Raw genomic sequence first — 18480 nt, 5'->3', positions numbered from 1 at the left:
TTGTTTCCTTGCGGATGAGAAAAGGGGGAGCGCACATTTCCGAGAAGGCGTGTCCTTTTCAAAAATGCAAGAGGCGTTGCTTTGTTGCCGGCCATTTTCGCCGGTGTGTTAAACACACTTTAGAAAGGAGTGTCCCCAGACTATCAGAAGGTGGAGATCTCTGATTGTCTGGTGGCGAGACTATAGATTGGCCAAATGACTGATTGATGAAGTTACACCATCATTCCGCTGAATGCTGCCAGTACTTGTATCCTTATTTCAAATTAAAAGTCCTCTAGCGTCTCATATACAGTCAAGCCATATGTAGGTTTTGACCTAGTTCATGGCTTTAGACCTAGCCCTGTTAAATAGCAATTACAAAATACTCAAAAGTAACTGAAATATGTATTTCAAATACAAGTAGCAAAAATTTCTCATCAGCTGAATTATAAGCTGTTGGCTTTTTAGTGCTTCAAACTATTGTTATTATATCTGCTATCTACTAGGTTTTGACCTTGTCTTGTTTGTTATGTTTTGTGATTCATGGAAAACGTATTTTTGAGTATATTCAAAAATAAAATAAAAACAAAAATTACTCCACTCTTAAGTTTGTTGTTACAAATAATATAGCATTTTTTAAGCCCTGTTAAATGCCAATCACAAAATACTTTTAAGTGACTGAATACATTTCAACCAGGAGAGACTCGGTTTTTATAGGAAAAAGAATATTTATTAACACACAGAAGACTGAAAAATGTAGAAAGTCTTTGGTGATTAGACCCCATAGAGATGGTATGATTTTAGGAGGGTGATTAATCCATAGTCAAATAGGGAACCCCCCTTGGGTCTAGCCGCTGCTGGTGGTAGAAGTGGTGAAGATGAGATGAAGATGAAGATGTGAAGATGAAGAATAGCTGATGATCTGTGTGAGTAGAGGAATGAGCCTTTGCTGAGCTTGAGGTGATTGAGGTGGAGGAGGGTGCAGAGATTCTGCCTGAAATGACAGCTGACAGCAGCAGAAGAGAGAGCAGATTTAAAATTTTGCAATAGCATCCTGATTGGCTGAGAGATTGTCGCAAAGTTTGACTGGATAACTAGAAGAGTGAACACTAGCTGATGAGAGGAAGCAGTGGGAGTGGGATGGAGAAAATTGTGAATGGATGAGCACAAAGAAAGTCTTCCTGATTGAACTTGCGCTGAGCTCCATATTTCAAACACAGGTACCAGATATAGTTTCCAGTGGCTGATTAATCGGCTGTCGGCCTTTTTTGTGCACCAAACTAAAGCAGTTATATTTGCCTTGAAAATTCCACCCTCGGACAAACCACTAATTTAAACATTAGGATGGCCAATGGCTTTTTAAAAATGTGTCATTGCTCAGGTATACAGTAGTTATTTGGCTATTAGTATCTGCAACATAAAATTGACAAATGCCCAGCAACAATGTTTCTGTTTTGTCTCCATTCAAATTTACTGCTAACAGACACTGGCGCTGAAATAACAACAGCAACTTGTTCAGTAGGAATATTTTCCAAAAAAGGCTAAAACTAAAGTATATGTTTTTTGGGTTTTTTTTTTTTTTACATTAAATAGACCAACTTATTGTTTTCACATTATGGAAGAAAAGCTTTACTTCTGTGGAATTTTACCTAATTTTCAGTCAGACCCTAGAATACTGAATACCTGCTGCACAGTTGGTTACTTAAAGTCTCAGCCCTCCACCTTTATCCACAAGGTTTGCATACAAATCCACACATTCCTCGCAACACAAACACAAACACTCAGACTGTGTGTGTGTATCTGTGTCTGTGTCTGTGTGTCTGTGTGTGTGAGAGAGGCAGACAGCTGCTGCCAGTAATGGGCTTTTTCTTTGCAGTGCAGAGGAGTGTCGGGCGCTGACCTCTATTTAGATGCCCAGAGAGACAGATAAAGTCCTGTGATGAGGACTCCCCTCAAGCTCGGCCAGGTCACAGCCCTACTGTCAGTCACCAATGCACATCTCCATCTGACTTTGTGTGTATATATGTGTGTGTGTGTGTGTGGTCTCTGAGCTGCAGATGGTCTTTGAATTTACAGGAAGTCAGCACCTATGCATTTTATTGCAGTTAACCTTAATACCAAGGTAATACCTTTGTGAAGCGGAGCATGTTCAGTTTTAACGACTGCATCAGTTGCACATTGTCATGTTCTTGAACTAGAGTACGTGTGGTATGCTGGGAAGAATTACAGCAGAATAATAATAATGACTCATGTCAGTTTTTTTCAGTGTTCTCTGGAAGTTGGATCTGTGACTATTTTCAACCTTAGACACTCAAAAACCCAGTGCTTGTTGCTTTCCCTCACCTTTCTTTCCTCTTGTTAAACTGACCTCTCTCACCACCTCTTTCAGATCCAGCGCTCTAGAAACAAGCAGATGAAAGAGATGTTCCCAGAAGGCTTTGGGATCCACCATGCTGGCATGCTGCGCTCTGACCGCAGCCTGATGGAGAGCATGTTCTCCAAAGGCCACCTCAAGGTGCTGGTCTGCACTGCCACCCTGGCGTGGGGAGTGAACCTGCCGGCCCACGCAGTTATCATCAAGGTTTTACTATTTCACTTTCTTTGTTTTACTTTTGTCTTGCTCTGTCTTGGTTTGTCTCTTGCTGTCTCTTTCTTATTTGTATTTTCTGTAGGCAAGCCTGGAACCAGCCAGGCAAAAAAAATACCTGCCCTGAGGTCTCAGACTTTTAGCCACCCCAAAGGCTCCAATTACTTTGTGCTTATTTAATTTATTGCAAGTTTGTTGTGGTAATATACACCAGTGAGGCAAAATCTAAGTTGAATATTCAACAACCTCAAAGTTGCTCCTTAAGTTTTACAGGTTTTCAACTCCAATTTCATTGCTTTCTACTAAAGATGTAAATCTTTATAAACAACACAAATATATTGTTTAATTTTGGCTCACTCATTTTATTAGAACAGCTGGTCACTGAGAGAGACAAGTCACCCCAAATCAAAAATACATATTTTTAAAAATGTTATTATGCCTCCGCATCAGTGATATCCATGGCCAGAGGCATTATATTTACTGGCTGTCTGGCTGTCTGGCTATCTGTCTTTCTGTGTGTGTGTGTGTGTGTGTGTGTGTGTGTGTGTGTGTGTGTGTGTGTGTGTGTTTGTGTGCGTGCGTGCGTGCGTGTATGCGTGCGTGTTCATGTCTGCGTGTGTGGCAGACAGCTGCTGGCAGTAAGCAGACAGAGGGACTGTTGTTGAGTCCCTCCATACATTCATATGTCTATACTGTTCTCGTAAACCCAATATCTCAGGAACACTTTGAGGGAATTTCTTCAAATTTGGCACAAACATCCACTTGAACTCAGTTATGAACTGATTAGATTTTGGTAGTGATATGTCAAAGGTCAGGGTCACTGTGACCTCATCTGTCTCATTCATGTGAATATGATATCTTAAGAACACCTTGAGGAAGTTTATTCAAATTTGGCCAAATGTCACTTGGACTCAATGATGAACTGATTATGAACTGATTTTTGTTGTCAGCGGAAAAGGTTTCTGTGACCTTGTGTCTGTCTAATGCTTGTTAACATGATATATCAAGAAGACCCTGAGGGAATTTCCACAATTTTGGCATAAATGTCCACTTGGACTCAAGAATGAGCTGATTAGAATTTGGTGGTCAAAGGTCACTGAGATCTCACAAAACATGTTTTTGGCCATAACTCTAGAATTCATACATTAATTATGACAAAATTTCACACAAAAAAAGTCTCAAACTATGCTGTCTTGGGTCCTTAAATTTGAGGGAATTGAGCCTGGAAAGTCCTTGAGTTTTATGGTTAAAGCAACAGTTCCCCCCAAAATCAAAAGTACGTATTTTTCCTTTTACCTCTAGTGTTGTATATCAGTCAAGATATTTTGATGTAAATTGCCAAGTGTAGGAACTATTTTCTTTCTACCAAACTCCACCCACCAAGCATATCACCACACAGAAGGAAGCACGCATCTGCTGCTAGCCCATCGCTTGCACCACTGAGCATTTTGATATATTTTGGGGTGTACTGTCCCTTTGAGAAGGCGCTTGAACCTGTGTTTTTAATAGTTTTTAGACAATAATGGAGCTCTATGGCACAGAGGAATAAGATATATTAGGCTTTGGATACACACACAATACTTGTTGGTAGAATCAATTACTTAATTTAAAAAGTAAAGTATTTAAAAAGCTCTCCTCTTGTTATTGCACTGCATGTGAAATAGTGACAGTCATTTGGTCATTCTAAATTCCTTTCACATTCTAAATGAGCAGCTTTTTACTTGTGTAATAAGATATTCACGGAAATTCATTTCCTTACATAAGTTTCGTAGCCTCTGACGCCCCTTCTGTCTTCTGTCACTAACAGGGAACTCAAATCTATGATGCCAAGTGTGGCACCCTGGTTGATCTGGGCATCCTGGACGTCATGCAGATTTTCGGGCGTGCAGGTCGTCCCCAGTTCGACAAGTACGGTGAGGGCACCATCATCACCACCCATGAGAAACTGAGCCACTACCTGACCCTGCTCACCCAGCAGAACCCCATCGAGAGTCAGTTCCTGAGCAGCCTGGCCGACAACCTCAACGCTGAGGTCAGTCTATATAAGCACCGTTTGGACAGAACTGATAATAATTTTTTCTTTTTCTTTCAGTCTAGATGCAACATCACTTTCTGTTTCCTTTTTTTTTTTTTTTTTTTTTATAAATAAAGGCAGTTGTGGAGAGTAGGGGGTTTGAATGAATGATGTTGGGGGAAACGTCTTTACAATAGCCTGTGTGTGTTGTTCATTTATTACTGTTGAATAAGTATCTCCTTTTTTCAACACTTCACCATATGATGTATTAATGCAGAGTTACTAATCAGTATGGGAAAGTATGGGAAAAAGGAAAGAGAGCATGAAGAAATTTTGTTTTCAGACTATTGCTCTTATTCCGTTTTTCAAAATATAATACTCTAAAATTTCTAAAAACAGCGGTTCTGTGTTTACCACTGTGGAGGAGTGCAGGCCAGAGCGAGCTTGATGTCATAAGCAAAAGAAGAAGTATGCCGTGCGACTGAATGCTCCCTTACACAGAGTAGCTCTCCGGCTGTACATCACAGCCTGCGAAAGAGCTCTGCCCAAAGTGACTTATAACTGCTCCAAATCCAGATATCTGTGAGCAAATTAGTCTGATAGAAAATGTGGCCATATCTCTAAATGGCATAGTATCACAAATAACCAAAGCCTGTCTGAACATTTATGAGTTTATGAGCACTGATGTTGTCAGCAAAGTAAACAGACCATCTATTCTGCATAAGGAAACCTTTATGGCTGTGTACATTGTTGTTTCCATAAACACAGTGAATGAATAAGGCTTCGCAGATGCCAAGAAAATGAAATGATTTAACTTTTTTAACTAATGTTCTGTTCTTATTTATAAAAGAGATAAAAAAAAAACATGATGTGAACCACAATATAATGTTATTTATTCAATATCTTGTGGGAAAAAATATGAGTATAGGAAGCCCTGAATAGTATCATAATAATAAAATCAACTTTATTTATATAGAACAGAGTTTACAAAATGCTTTGACAAGCAAAGCAAAAGCAGAAACAGGATACTCAGAACAACAGAAAGCTTAACAGTCCTACCAAAAAAGCAATACAAAACTAAGGTAGAGTGAGGATAAACTTAAAACAAAATGACAAAGAAGTGCAAAATGCACAAGTAAAAAGACCTAAAACAAAAGAAGCAATAAAACAACAAAATAAAAAGGAAATAAAAATAAAAATCTATTTAAAAATCAATTGAAAGACGACATCACATAAAAGCAAGTCTATAAAAATGGGTTTTAGGAAGTGAGTTTAAAAATTAGTTCACCTCCTCTTTGGACAGGCATGAACTTGTCTGGGTTTGGTGTAAACTGATATGTATGAGCTGCAGGACCTGGCTGCAATCTTCTGACAGCTATGTGGCAACATTATGGCATCCAGTACATAGTCAGAATGTAACATATGATACCAGTTTTTATTTACACAATAAAAAGCTAGCTACTTGTAATCAATTGTCAAATATGTTCTAAAAAGATCTATGAAGTCAGGAAACTTGAGTCTTGAAGAGTATGGAATTTTGGAATGGGAGATTTGTAGAAACCGTGTTGATTATAAGTTTATGAGAACTGTAACGTGTTTGTTTCTCTCAAAAAAAAAATTAAGATAAAAAAAAAAGTGGCCCTCATTTGGTAAGAAAAAAATAGGAGACCTATGTCTTGATCATTTATGGTGGTTTCATTTCTACTAAAAGACTGAAACCTGCCGATGCATCAGCTCGTATGAGACATCAATGAGTCCTCTTTTTACAGAGCATGTCATGCATTCTCGGAACCCATCGGCTGTATTCGGCGTCTGACTTCAAGCAGACGGCTGTAGAGTCTGTATATAGAGACTACATATCATGCAAATCAACAATAACCAGGAAACCAGTTTACCCCAGAAAATAAAGAGTGAGTGACAATAAATAAAAAAACAAAAGGCAAGAAATCAAAAGAAAAGAAAAAACAGGTGACGTAGTTATTCCTGTGAAGTGCTTCATGATGAAGGGCATCAGCAGATTTGTCAGTCCATTAGTAAAATATCACCAAAATTATCCTTTTTCTGTTTTGATGATAACAGACACATTGATGCTGTTTGCATGCCTGATTCGCTTCCTCAGCTGGGTTGGAAAGGAGAGCAAATTGTTCTCAACTAAATCTTCACACATCTGTTTCCTTTGTGTTCAGTTTTATGGCTGTTTGAACTGAGAAGGTCTTGACTGTACAAAGCATATTCTAGCACTGACAAAACTGACAGTGTTGCGAGAAAGCGCAGGTGGAAACAGAACTGGGCTATTTGTGTTGAGAGTGCAGTGTCCAGGAGTGTCCACTAGATGGCGACAGAGACCACCGATGTTATTGCCTGTGTGTGACAAGTCTTTCTCTCGTCTCTCTCCTGGATTCAGATTGCTCTGGGGACAGTCACTAATGTGGAGGAGGCAGTGAAGTGGCTCAATTACACTTACCTCTATGTTCGCATGAGGGCCAACCCACTGGCATACGGCATCAACCACAAGGCTTATCAGGTTGGTCATAAGACTGTGATCTATTTCATTCTGCTTGTCTGTCTTTTTAATATTATAGCAGAGCAGGAGTGTCCTCTGAGTTCTTGTTTTTGTTGTTGTTGGGTTTTTATGGACTATGATGACAGTAAAAATGATAAAGGTAGCAGTAAAAAGTGATAAGTGGTGAATATCTAATTTCAATCCAGCATCAATCTAAACTTGATTGTGACTGATAGATCCACTTGTGTCAAATACTTCCAGAGTTCTGATAATCTTAAGTTTTTCTCTGCTAGAATATATACAGTTGTATGTTTATGCAGTCATATAGAAGGTTGTGGATAGCTAGAACATTAAGAAAATGAGTTTGAGTTAATTGAGTTCATTTTTAAAATCATTTTAAAAGCAAGAACAAGTACAGTTTTAGAAAGAAAAGACACACCACAACATGTCAAAGAATGTACAGAATGTACACTCTCATATACTAGAATGTAATTGGTGGATTCAAAATTACATTTTTTTTTCCAGATGGATCCCTCCTTGGAGCTGTACAGGAAGGAGCTTGTAGTGGAGGCAGGCAGAAAGCTAGATAAGGCCAGAATGATCCGCTTTGAGGAGCGCACCGGCTACTTTGCTTCCACTGACTTGGGCAGGACTGCCAGCCACTTCTACATCAGATACAACACCATAGAGGTAGACTCATTTCTACATCGGATACAGCACCATAGAGGTAGACTCATTTCTACATCGGATACAACACCATAGAGGTAGACTCATTTCTACATCGGATACAGCACCATAGAGGTAGACTCATTTCTACATCGGATACAACACCATAGAGGTAGACTCATTTCTACATCGGATACAACACCATAGAGGTAGACTCATTTCTACATCGGATACAACACGACACCATAGAGGTAGACTCATTTCTACATCGGATACGACACCATAGAGGTAGACTCATTTCTACATCGGATACAACACGACACCATAGAGGTAGACTCATTTCTACATCGGATACAACACGACACCATAGAGGTAGACTCATTTCTACATCGGATACAACACCATAGAGGTAGACTCATTTCTACATCGGATACAACACGACACCATAGAGGTAGACTCATTTCTACCTCAGGTGTCTGATTCCATACAATAGTCAGTGTGCATCACTGAGGTCAGACTCATTTCTACATCGGATACAACACTGCATTAACTAGACTCATTTCCTTCATCTCCTCCTTCTATGAAGACTTTCAATGAACTTTTCAACTCTCAGCGAACAGAAGCTGACATCCTCAGTATTGTGTCCAAGGCTGAAGAGTTTGAACAGTTAAAGGTGAGAGCTCATCATGTATAAGCTACAACAATGGCTGTTGGAGCCTCAGTCAGGCACTGAGATCTTAACATATCCAAAATAAGTTGTAATTATTAAACTCCATTCTAATATGAGACTGTCAGTGCATCATGGTGGTGGTGTGTTTTGGCAGGTTCGTGAGGAGGAGATGGAGGAGCTGGAACAGTTGCTGTGTAACTACTGTGAGCTGCCGGCTGCAGGCGGGGTAGAGAATGGCTACGGCAAGATCAACGTTCTGCTTCAGACATACATCAGCCGAGGAGAGGTGGACAGCTTCTCTCTCATCTCAGACCTGTCGTATGTGGCTCAGGTGAGAAAAAAAAGGAACATATACATACATGCTACAGGATGAGCCACTATATCAGAAAATAGATACCATAAATTTGGAGGGTTTCAGTTCATTCCACCCTATTAATTAAGTTACAGTAGCAGTTGGAAATTAAGTAAATGATTAATGTGTATTGTTCATTTTGATGCTACTCTGGATGTTGGTTTTTGTAATAAAGCCAGTTTTCCAGGTTATTTTGGACTGAGACAAACAAACTCCTAATGTGTCTGTCAAACACAACATTAGGCTCAGTCATGCATCTTATGATAATCATTTCCAGTATTTATTAATGTGACAGTAATTTTTTTGATCAAGTAATCATAATCATTTTATAACGTTTCTGATTTTAAAACTTTGTGACAAAACTAAAACCAGAAGTGATAACTTATGAGGAACGTTTTTTTTTTGTTGTAGTGCCAAACTAAAGTTCAGAAATCTCTAAATTTCCAAGCTCTTTTTGTTTAAACTGTGTTGACTTTAATTGATCACTGTTATTGTTGTCTATCTTTTGTATGTTCCCTCTTATTCTGACCAGACCATGGCACACCTGTGTTGTAATGATGCTGGATTTATTGGTATTTTGATAGGTCATACATCTCAAGTGGATACTGACTCAGATTTTAACAAATTTACAACCAAAATTTGACTGAAATAAGTCTTTCGTGTGCTTAAAAGAAGTTTGAGATCTTAAAACATGGGATCAAAACAGAAGTACTGCATTGATATTATTGTTCAGTGTACTTTGGTTTTTATGCCTCTGCAGGGGAAATTGTGTTTTCGGGATATCAGTTCTTCTGTCTGTCCCATTCTCCTAAACACAATATCCCAAGAACAGCTAAAGGGAATTTCCCCAAATTTGGCACAAATTTCTGCTTGGACTCAACGATGATCTGATTAGATTTTGGTGGTCATATGTCAAAGGACAAGGTCACTGTGACTTCATCTGTCCGATTCTTGTAAACTTGGTATCTCAAGAACACCTTGAGGCTATTGCTTCACATTTGGTACAAACATCTACTTGGACTCAAACTAAACTGATTATATTTTGGTAGTCAGAGGTCAAGGTTGCTGTTGTCTGAGTGTGCGGAAGTTTGCTGCAGAGATCAGCCTCTCATTGGGCGGAATGAGCCACCCGCCCTACCACCTCCGGTTGTGTAGCAGTTTTCAACCGTTTTCAACACGTCCTTTACTAACTTTTGCGGTGTTTGATCTTGCGGGGATGTAACCATTTTTCTGTCATGGTTCTCGTCCTGTAGGCGATATTTTTGTGGGCGTGTTACACCAAAACCTGTTTCCCCCTGGCAATATTTTTCGGCCCAGCCAGACCTTTCTTTTCTTGAGGAAGGTCTGGTGAGCGAGACTAAGGTTGCTGTGACCTCTCTCTCTCATTCTTATGAACGCAATATCTCAAGAACACTTTAAGACAATTGTTTTTAAAGTTGGCAAAAATGTCTACTTGGACTAATTAGATGTTAGTGGTCAAAGGTCAAGGTCACTGTGACCTCACAAAATATTTGCATGCATTTACAAAAAAGGGAATGCCCATCTCTTTGACCTAAGCGATTCAAAGGTGTTTTGGCACAAGTTTTGCTTTTTGTTTTAATTTTTCCTATTAGCTGCAGAAGAACATCTGTCTTTAGGTGTGTTTAGACAAATTTGCTTCATTCCATATTCGTAGATTGCAAAAGAAAAGTGGAGTGGATTTAATGTCACCTGGCTTTTATTTTTTCCCCCTTTCCGTGGTTTGGCAGATCAAATTTAGAGAAAGTTGGATGTTCAGAAGCACTGATTTAGATTTCTTATTAATGAGCAGACAAAGGTATGGGCTTTCACATTCATGTACTGTAGGCTGCCAGCAGTAAGGTCTACATCTACAAGTCAAAGTAAAGTTGGATATGAGTGTTCGAACTACAATGGAGCACATACCATCATAAATCTGATAAGAATCAGCACTCTGGTAAAATGGAGGAAGTGTTAGTATTAAAATGTGCATGGTTGCTTCACTGTAGCAGACTCTTGATGCTCTCTTTTCAGGTACTGAGACCACACTGAAGTGATCTAACATTAATTTTTACAATTAAGAACACTTATATACATGATTTTACCATTAAAGGGATAGTGCACCCAAAAATGAAAATTCAGCCATTATCTACTCACCCATATGCCGAGGGAGGCTCAGGTGAAGTTTTAGAGTCCTCACATCCCTTGCGGAGATCCCAGGGGAGAGGAGGTAGCAACACAACACCTAATGGAGGCTAACGGCGCCCCAGATTCAAACGTCCAAAAACACATAATTGAAACCACAAAATATCTCCATACTGCTCGTCTGTAGTGATCCAAGTGTCCTGAAGTCCCGACATACAAAGTTGTTTGGAAAAACGTCATTTGAACTCTGTTTTTAGCCTCATTGTAGCCTGCAGCTCTGACTGCCTCTCTGTGCACCACGCTCACATGTGCACGCTTGCGCCAGACCGTGAGACATAGGCACCGCGTTCATGTGTGTTCACGTGCTTTCGCTGGTCTCGCGCTATGTACCTGGAGGATTAAGAACTTTATCCACTAATAGGTAGTACAGTTGGCTAGTAGTGCTTAGTAGTACACTGGTAGTAGTTACTGCAGTGGGAGACAGTATTGTAATATGGAACAGAAGAGTATGAACAAGGATTAACAGGATCCTTTTTTGGTGCATCTGTTCTCCTCAGACGTCAGGCCTTCCTGTGGCCAGCCAGACCTCTCAGTCTCACCAAGCTATCAAACAGATTTCAATAATCCGCCTCTAGAGTGCATTCAGACCTCACCAGACAATCAGATCACATTAACACCTGACCAAATCTATCACAGCCTGACCGGACTTGAGCAGTCTATCAGCAAGCAACACTGCCACCTGACCTCTCCTCCAGAACTGACATGAGCAATCCATCAGCTCACAGCTGTGGCCAACCTGGACGTCTGAACCCAGCCAGCCCTCCCTCTGATCACACATGATCAATCACCAGTTTACTGCATGATGTAGCATACAGCTGTTGCCAGTGACTTCAGTACAAAGTGTGTCAGTCGTTTCATTCCAACTTTAGAGTTTACCATTAAAACTGTATGCGGCAATAATACAAGTGCCTCTGGGACTGATGTTGATTCAGCTTTTTTTCTTCTCCTGCTGTTGTCTCGGCTCACAGAATGCTGCTCGGATCGTCAGGGCTTTGTTTGAGATTGCTCTGAGGAAGCGCTGGCCAGCCATGACCTACCGACTGCTCACCCTCTGTAAGGTGATCGACAAGCGGCTGTGGGGCTTCTCCCACCCTCTCCGCCAGTTCCCCAACCTGAGCCATATTGTACTGAACCGCCTGGAGGAGAAGAAGCTCACTGTGGACAAACTGAAGGAGATGAGGAAGGATGAGATCGGTAAAAACAACTGAATACAAGCCTCATTGGTGTACATCTACTCAGACTGTATGAATTACACTAAACTACACTTAAAGACAGGCACATAGCACACAGATGTCAGGTGTAAATATGCCATCGATTCTCAAATAGTGGCAGGGTTCTTTATTTACCTTTACTGCAGGAAAAAACGTAAACTGCATAAAATAAAGCATTGTTACATTTTGATAGTCATACACCATGCTGCTGTGGAGCTTGCGATCATCAGCTCCAGTTAGTTCTACTTTGTCACTTTTTTATTGTGTTAGGGTACCATCAATTACCCCCCTACATGTCTTTAACAGATGCTTCAAATTAAAAGCCTTTCAGTGACTAAAAGAAGGGTATGATCCCTGTTTTCACCGGTCGGCTCTAAATATGAAACAGCTGCAGGAAGTTTTGATTTTTATTGAGAGTAGTGACAGAAAAAAAACAGTATTTAGAATTCATTAGTGAATGAAAACATATTTTGTTAAAAACACAAATTGAGAGCAGCAGAGTGATGAGAATGAACCACTCTGTTGTGGTATTAATACTAACAAACATTTGGCTGAATTTAGCCGTTGCAGCTGTTATTTGAACATTGGATTTTATTTGGGAATTTACTGTCATCTATATGAGATACATCATGTTTACTCATATTTACAACACCAAACACATGTTAATGCCAGGTGTATTGTTCCCAGGTCACATGCTGCACCATGTCAACGTGGGGTTATCAGTCAAACAGTGTGTCCACCAGATCCCATCGATCATAATGGAAGCTAACATTCAGCCAATCACACGCACCGTCTTACGTGTTCGTCTCAGCATCACGCCTGACTTTCGCTGGAACGATCAGGTAAATATGGATGGCATTAATATATTCTGTAATATACAAGCATACTGCTGGTGTCGGCTTCTCTCTCTTTTGAAATAGTATGAAAAATTTAATTGAAAGTACATGACATAGTCTTCGAGTTGCCTGTCTTATTTTTTGTAGCATTTTCAGACACATTTCTCAGCCTACCAGTGTTTGCCACCACCTAAAAATACATTCCCTATGTTTTTTGCAAGCACATAACCAACACCCAAAATTATAATGTATTATACAATATTATAGGGATTTACATTGTTGTGTCGCTGTATTCCTCAAAAACAGCAGTTGGTCTACTTGGACGCAGAGCTGCTGTATGTTGCCCTGCAGGCTTGAGCGGATATGATCATGTGTTGATCGTGTGTGCTGCAGTTGTTAAGCAGGTTGAGCTGTATTGTGCTTTCCTGCTTCTCCCGCTGACAGTGATTGAGCAATAAGTCCATTTCTTTAAATTGAACAAAAACATCCACTTGGATTCAACAATGATCTGATTAGCTTTAGGTGGTCAAAGGTCAAGGTCACTGTGACCTCATCATTCTTGTGAACTCGATATTTAAGGAATGCCTCAAGGAAATTTCTTCACATTTGATAAAAGCATCCACTCAGACTCAAGGATAAACTGACAGCATTTTGGTAGTCAAAGGTCAAGGTTGCTGTGACCTCATCTGTCTCATTGTTATGAATGCTATATTTGAACGCCTTGAGGGAATTTTTTTTTTTTTTCCTTCAAATTTGACACAGACGTCCTCTTTGACGAAACAGTTCACTGAGTAGATTTTGGTGATCAAATGTCAAGGTCACTGTGACCTTGTGTCCATCCCATTCTCTTGAGCATGTTATCTCAAGAATACATTTAGGGAATTCCTTCAGATTTGGCACAGATATAAACTTGGACTCAAGGATGAACAGACCATGACCATAGGTCAAAGGTCATGGTGACTGTGACCTTGTCTGTCTCATTTTTGTGAAAGCGATATCTTTCTTTAAAATGGCACAAATGTTCACTTGGACTGAAGAATAAACTGATTAGACATTGGTGGCCGAAGGTCATGGTCACTGTGACCTCACAAAATATGTTTATGGCCATAACTCAAGAATTCCTATGCTAATTATGAAAAAAAAAATACACAAATGTCTGATGGAATAAAATATTAAAGTGATGACATTTTAAATCCAACAGGTCTAAGTTCAACTTCACCGTGACATCACAATATTCTGCATAAATCACTTTTCTGGTCATTACTCAACATCATATCTCAGGTTCAGGACGGGAGACAGTTGGTCAGATACTGAATTGGCGACACTAATCTTGAGTGTCCACCTTGAAACTGTGCTGATTGTATGGATCTTCTGTGCTGCCCTGGGGGAAGATGCGTGTAAGCCATTTGTGTTTTCACAGACATGGATGTAAACTGTAAGTGCTTCCAAAAGTGACAGTGGAAAAGGCCCAGTAGATATTAAATAGGGTGTAGGCTCTACAGGATGATTTTTTCCCTTAGCAACTATCATGGTTTTGCCAAATAATGTACAGATGTTTAGGCATTCTATTAACTCAGATAGTTTTAAAACAGTGCATATAGCTGCTGTAGATGGGAAGCATGCACCCGAACCCCCCTAGGTTTGGGCTTAGCCCTGAATGTTTACAACATTTGGCTCCGCCCCTGTTGAAGTAAGAGATTATTACATCTAACAATGCACCTTCATATTCAAAATAATTTGAACACAGACTAAACTTCTACTTGGCTGTAAAAGTCCTTACATCACTAATGCACTTAAGTCAGCAATGCTTCCAAAATAGGACAGGGGTAGGGGTCTGTCTGACTACTGACTGGCTACATGTGTACGCAGATTTACAGTAACCAGGCTTCTACAGAGCATGTAAACAGGTTGTCCAACTCCTCACTTAACCTGATACTTAAAAATAATCAGATTTTTTCTGAGTATCAATATGCTGAATAGTTACAAAATTTTCAGAGTTACAACAAAACATGGCAAAACACTGCTGCGGTGTGACCAGCTACACAAAACACAACATAGCTATATACTACATCACTGTTGCACTGTTGCCTCCACATCACTCCAAAGCTCACAGCTGCTGTCTTCCATGAAGGAATAAGCTGCAAATGTTTCAGTCAGAGTGTGAGGAATTTAATACCATATATATTTTCAGTAAATCACTTCAATCAATTCATTCTTGGCCAGATATAACCCTGAACCATTCTGGAGAAGTGCAGGTCAGTCAGTCCTTTGAATTTTAGCATTTGTCTCCTCCTCCTCCTGTCTGGAGCAGCACACCCCCACATACGCACCAAAACTACTTACTGACACAAGCGGTGTAGTCATGGTCACATTTTTACAACAGAGAAAAGAAGAGCTGCTCCTCCTACCTTGTTATTCTTACAGCCATGGAATCTCCATCTGTCCTTGAGAGCCAGAATGCCTCCAGCATGTCCCACCTCAGTGGGCAAACAGGCCAGAGGGGATCATGGGAAGCTTAGTCCGGAGTTTGTCATGGAATCTGAGAGGAATAGGAAGCTCATTGTAGCAGGGCTGAATATGAAGATGAATGTTTATGTCTGATTAGCGACGCATGCTCCAATCATGGGAGAGTGGTAATGGAAGACTGGCTGGCTTAGCCCTGATCCGGCTGCAGAGCCACGACACATGTACCGACACATGAGCCGCCTCCGTGATGGCACCCAGGAAACACCACACTGACACATTATAATGAATACTGCCATTACTCGGCAAGTATTGTTTATTGTCCTTAATTAAGGTTGGTATATTTATTACAATTAAATTGTCAGTGGATTTGGAACGCTGATATTTCACAATCAGAATCAGCTTTATTGGCCAAACGTGTGCACATACAAGGAATCTGACTCTGGTCTTATGTTGCTTTAAATGTACATACACAGAATAGACATACAGCTAAAAACAAGGACAATGAAGCTGGACAAGGTAAACATAAACACTTGACCACTACAAACATTTGACAACTCTACACCAAATTTATGTAGGAAAGTGTACAAATGTAGAACAACACAATGAAGTATGTTAATTAGTCTGACAATAATGAAAGATGCAGAGTGCAAATGTTGCTGGAATATATACAGAATGATACACCAACGACTGCACCTCAGGGCACCCTTCTGTGAAAACTTCTGAAGTCTGCGGACGATACCACTGTCATCGGCCTAATCAGGGATAGTGATGAGTCTGCATATAGACAGGAGGTGGAGCAGCTGGGCCTCTGGTGCGGTCAGAACCACCTGGAGCTGAACCCGCTCAAGACTGTGGAGATGACAGTGGACTGCAGGAGAAACCCCCCCGACACTGCTCCGCCTCACCATCCTCAACAGCACAGTGTCTACTGTGGACACCTTCAGGTTTCTGGGTACCACAATCTCTAGGGACCTGAAGTGGACCTCCCACATAGACACTCTCCCGAAAAATGCCCAGCAGAGGCTGTACTTCCTGCAACTGCTCAGGAAGCTCAGCCTGCCTCAGGAACTGCCGATCATGTTCTACACTGCCATAATCCAGTCTGTTCTCTGCACATCCATCACCATCTGGTTTGGATCTGCCACCAAACTGGGTAGGAGCAGACTGCAATGGACAATCGGGTCTGCAGAGAGGATTATTGGGCCTGATCTTCCCTCCGTCCAGGACCTGTACCGGTCAAGGGTCAGGAAACGGGCAGGGAACATCTCTGCAGACCCCTCGCGCCCTGGACACAAATTGTTTAAGCTCTTCCCCTCCAGTAGGCACTACAGAGCACTGTTTGCCAAAACTACCCATCACAAAGAAAGTTTCTTCCCCTAGGCTGTCACTCTGATTAACTCCTAACAGTCACAGAGTGGCAGGACAAACAACACTTGCATTTTTGCTCTATTTTTACCTCACAGACTTTTTTGTGAATTTGATGTATATTTGTTTATTTTTTGTATGTTTCACTTGCTTGTCTAATTTTTAGAACTTATGTCAATACTGGTACATTGAGAGCAAAGTCTACCGAAGTCAAATCCCTTGTATGTACACACGTATTAACAAAGCTGATTCTGATTCTGCTAAACATAACAAGTTGCTCCTATACATAAGGCAGCTGGATATGACAGCATATACTGTTTACCTGGGTTATGTTTGACAGATATTTACATGTTTGCAGAGTTAACTGACACAATAAGAATATATAATTTACTGGTAAAGTGGATACTTGGTGTTACAGGGTTATTCCAGAGGGATTGTTCCTGACACTATGGAGAGGTGCTAAGTGTTCATCATGGTGACAGCCTGTGGAAACAAGCTGTTCTGGTTGTTCTGGCACACAGTATTCTGTAGTTTAAATGTACTCAAAGTTTAGAATATTTTCACTGTTTTACCTTGCTGTCAAACAGCAGTTTTCAGTGGGGAACTGAAGATGTTATATGGCTCTCTATAAAGCCAGACTCCATTTAGAAAATGTGATTGAACATGTCTGAACACAGGAGCTTTTGGTGTGCCTCTACTTTGATCAGTTAGTTTGTGTGTGTTATTCTGTTACACTGGTGTTAAAAGGGGATAGTTTGAAATTACCAAGTTGTACAATAGCACAAACTAACTAACTGATTGAGGCAGCAGTAAACGAACAACTCCCATGTTCAGCGAGTTTAAATTATGTTTTTTGTCAGTGGAGTCTGGTGGCTTTGACAAGAACATAGATGGAGAACTGAAGCCGTTAATGGTTTCCCTGTTGGAAAGGGCTAGGTGGAGCGGTAAAAATACTCTCCATATAGCATACACTTAAACTGATTGAATTTTTAAGTGGGACTTTTGGAGGTGGCTAAAATACATTTTGCTGCCCCCCCCCTCCACACCAGTACATAGCTATTGCTTAGCTTCCATGTCTGCACTCCTTCCATTTCTCCAAATTGTGGAAGGAATCGGCAGACATGGACTGAATGTATTACACTGGCTATGGAGAAATACCCCATACAACCCCACTTTTAAAAAACCCCCAGAACAATCCCTTATAGACCCATACTGCCTCAGTTTTCTTTTTTTTTTTTGGTGCGTACTGTATTATGAATCAACATCTCTCTACAGCCTCAGCAACAATTTATCTAATGAGTCTGACAATGGTATATAACAACGGGATTATTCTGTTGGATTGTGTTATGTTGTAAATTGGTGAGTTTGTGTATTTTTGTGGTTTTTATTTATTTTGTGTTGTTTATTTGATATCTGTTAAATGATTCAGGTCCATGGGTCAGTGGGTGAGCCATGGTGGTTATGGGTGGAGGATCCCATCAATGATCACATCTACCACTCTGAGTACTTCCTCCTGCAGAAGAAACAGGTTTGTTGTTTTTTTTGTCTTGGACCTCAATTAACATGAGGACAGTGTTCCTCAAAGATTATGTCATGACTGATGTGTCCTTTATCTTTATGAGTGTGTGT

At 40.4% G+C, this 18480-nt stretch overlaps 1 protein-coding gene across 3 annotated transcripts in view; it reads left to right on the top strand.

Annotated features, from left to right (window-relative positions):
* ascc3 (activating signal cointegrator 1 complex subunit 3) overlaps positions 1-18480 on the top strand; it is a 252888-nt gene that overhangs the window by 160820 nt on the left and 73588 nt on the right. The window contains exons 15-23 of one of the 3 annotated variants that reach the window (XM_049583116.1): positions 2369-2560; positions 4374-4598; positions 6985-7104; positions 7609-7773; positions 8336-8422; positions 8574-8750; positions 11942-12167; positions 12872-13026; positions 18281-18379. In XM_049583116.1, coding sequence (XP_049439073.1) covers positions 2369-2560; positions 4374-4598; positions 6985-7104; positions 7609-7773; positions 8336-8422; positions 8574-8750; positions 11942-12167; positions 12872-13026; positions 18281-18379 — 1446 coding nt within the window. Of the gene's footprint in view, positions 1-2368; positions 2561-4373; positions 4599-6984; positions 7105-7608; positions 7811-7847; positions 7922-8037; positions 8203-8335; positions 8423-8573; positions 8751-11941; positions 12168-12871; positions 13027-18280; positions 18380-18480 lie in introns of those variants that run through there. The other 2 variants (XM_049583118.1, XM_049583117.1) reach the window with 2 other exon arrangements.

Source organism: Epinephelus fuscoguttatus, linkage group LG8 (assembly GCF_011397635.1).
Source record: "Epinephelus fuscoguttatus linkage group LG8, E.fuscoguttatus.final_Chr_v1".
Taxonomy (NCBI): domain Eukaryota; kingdom Metazoa; phylum Chordata; class Actinopteri; order Perciformes; family Serranidae; genus Epinephelus; species Epinephelus fuscoguttatus.
This window is presented reverse-complemented; position numbering and strand designations above follow the sequence as displayed.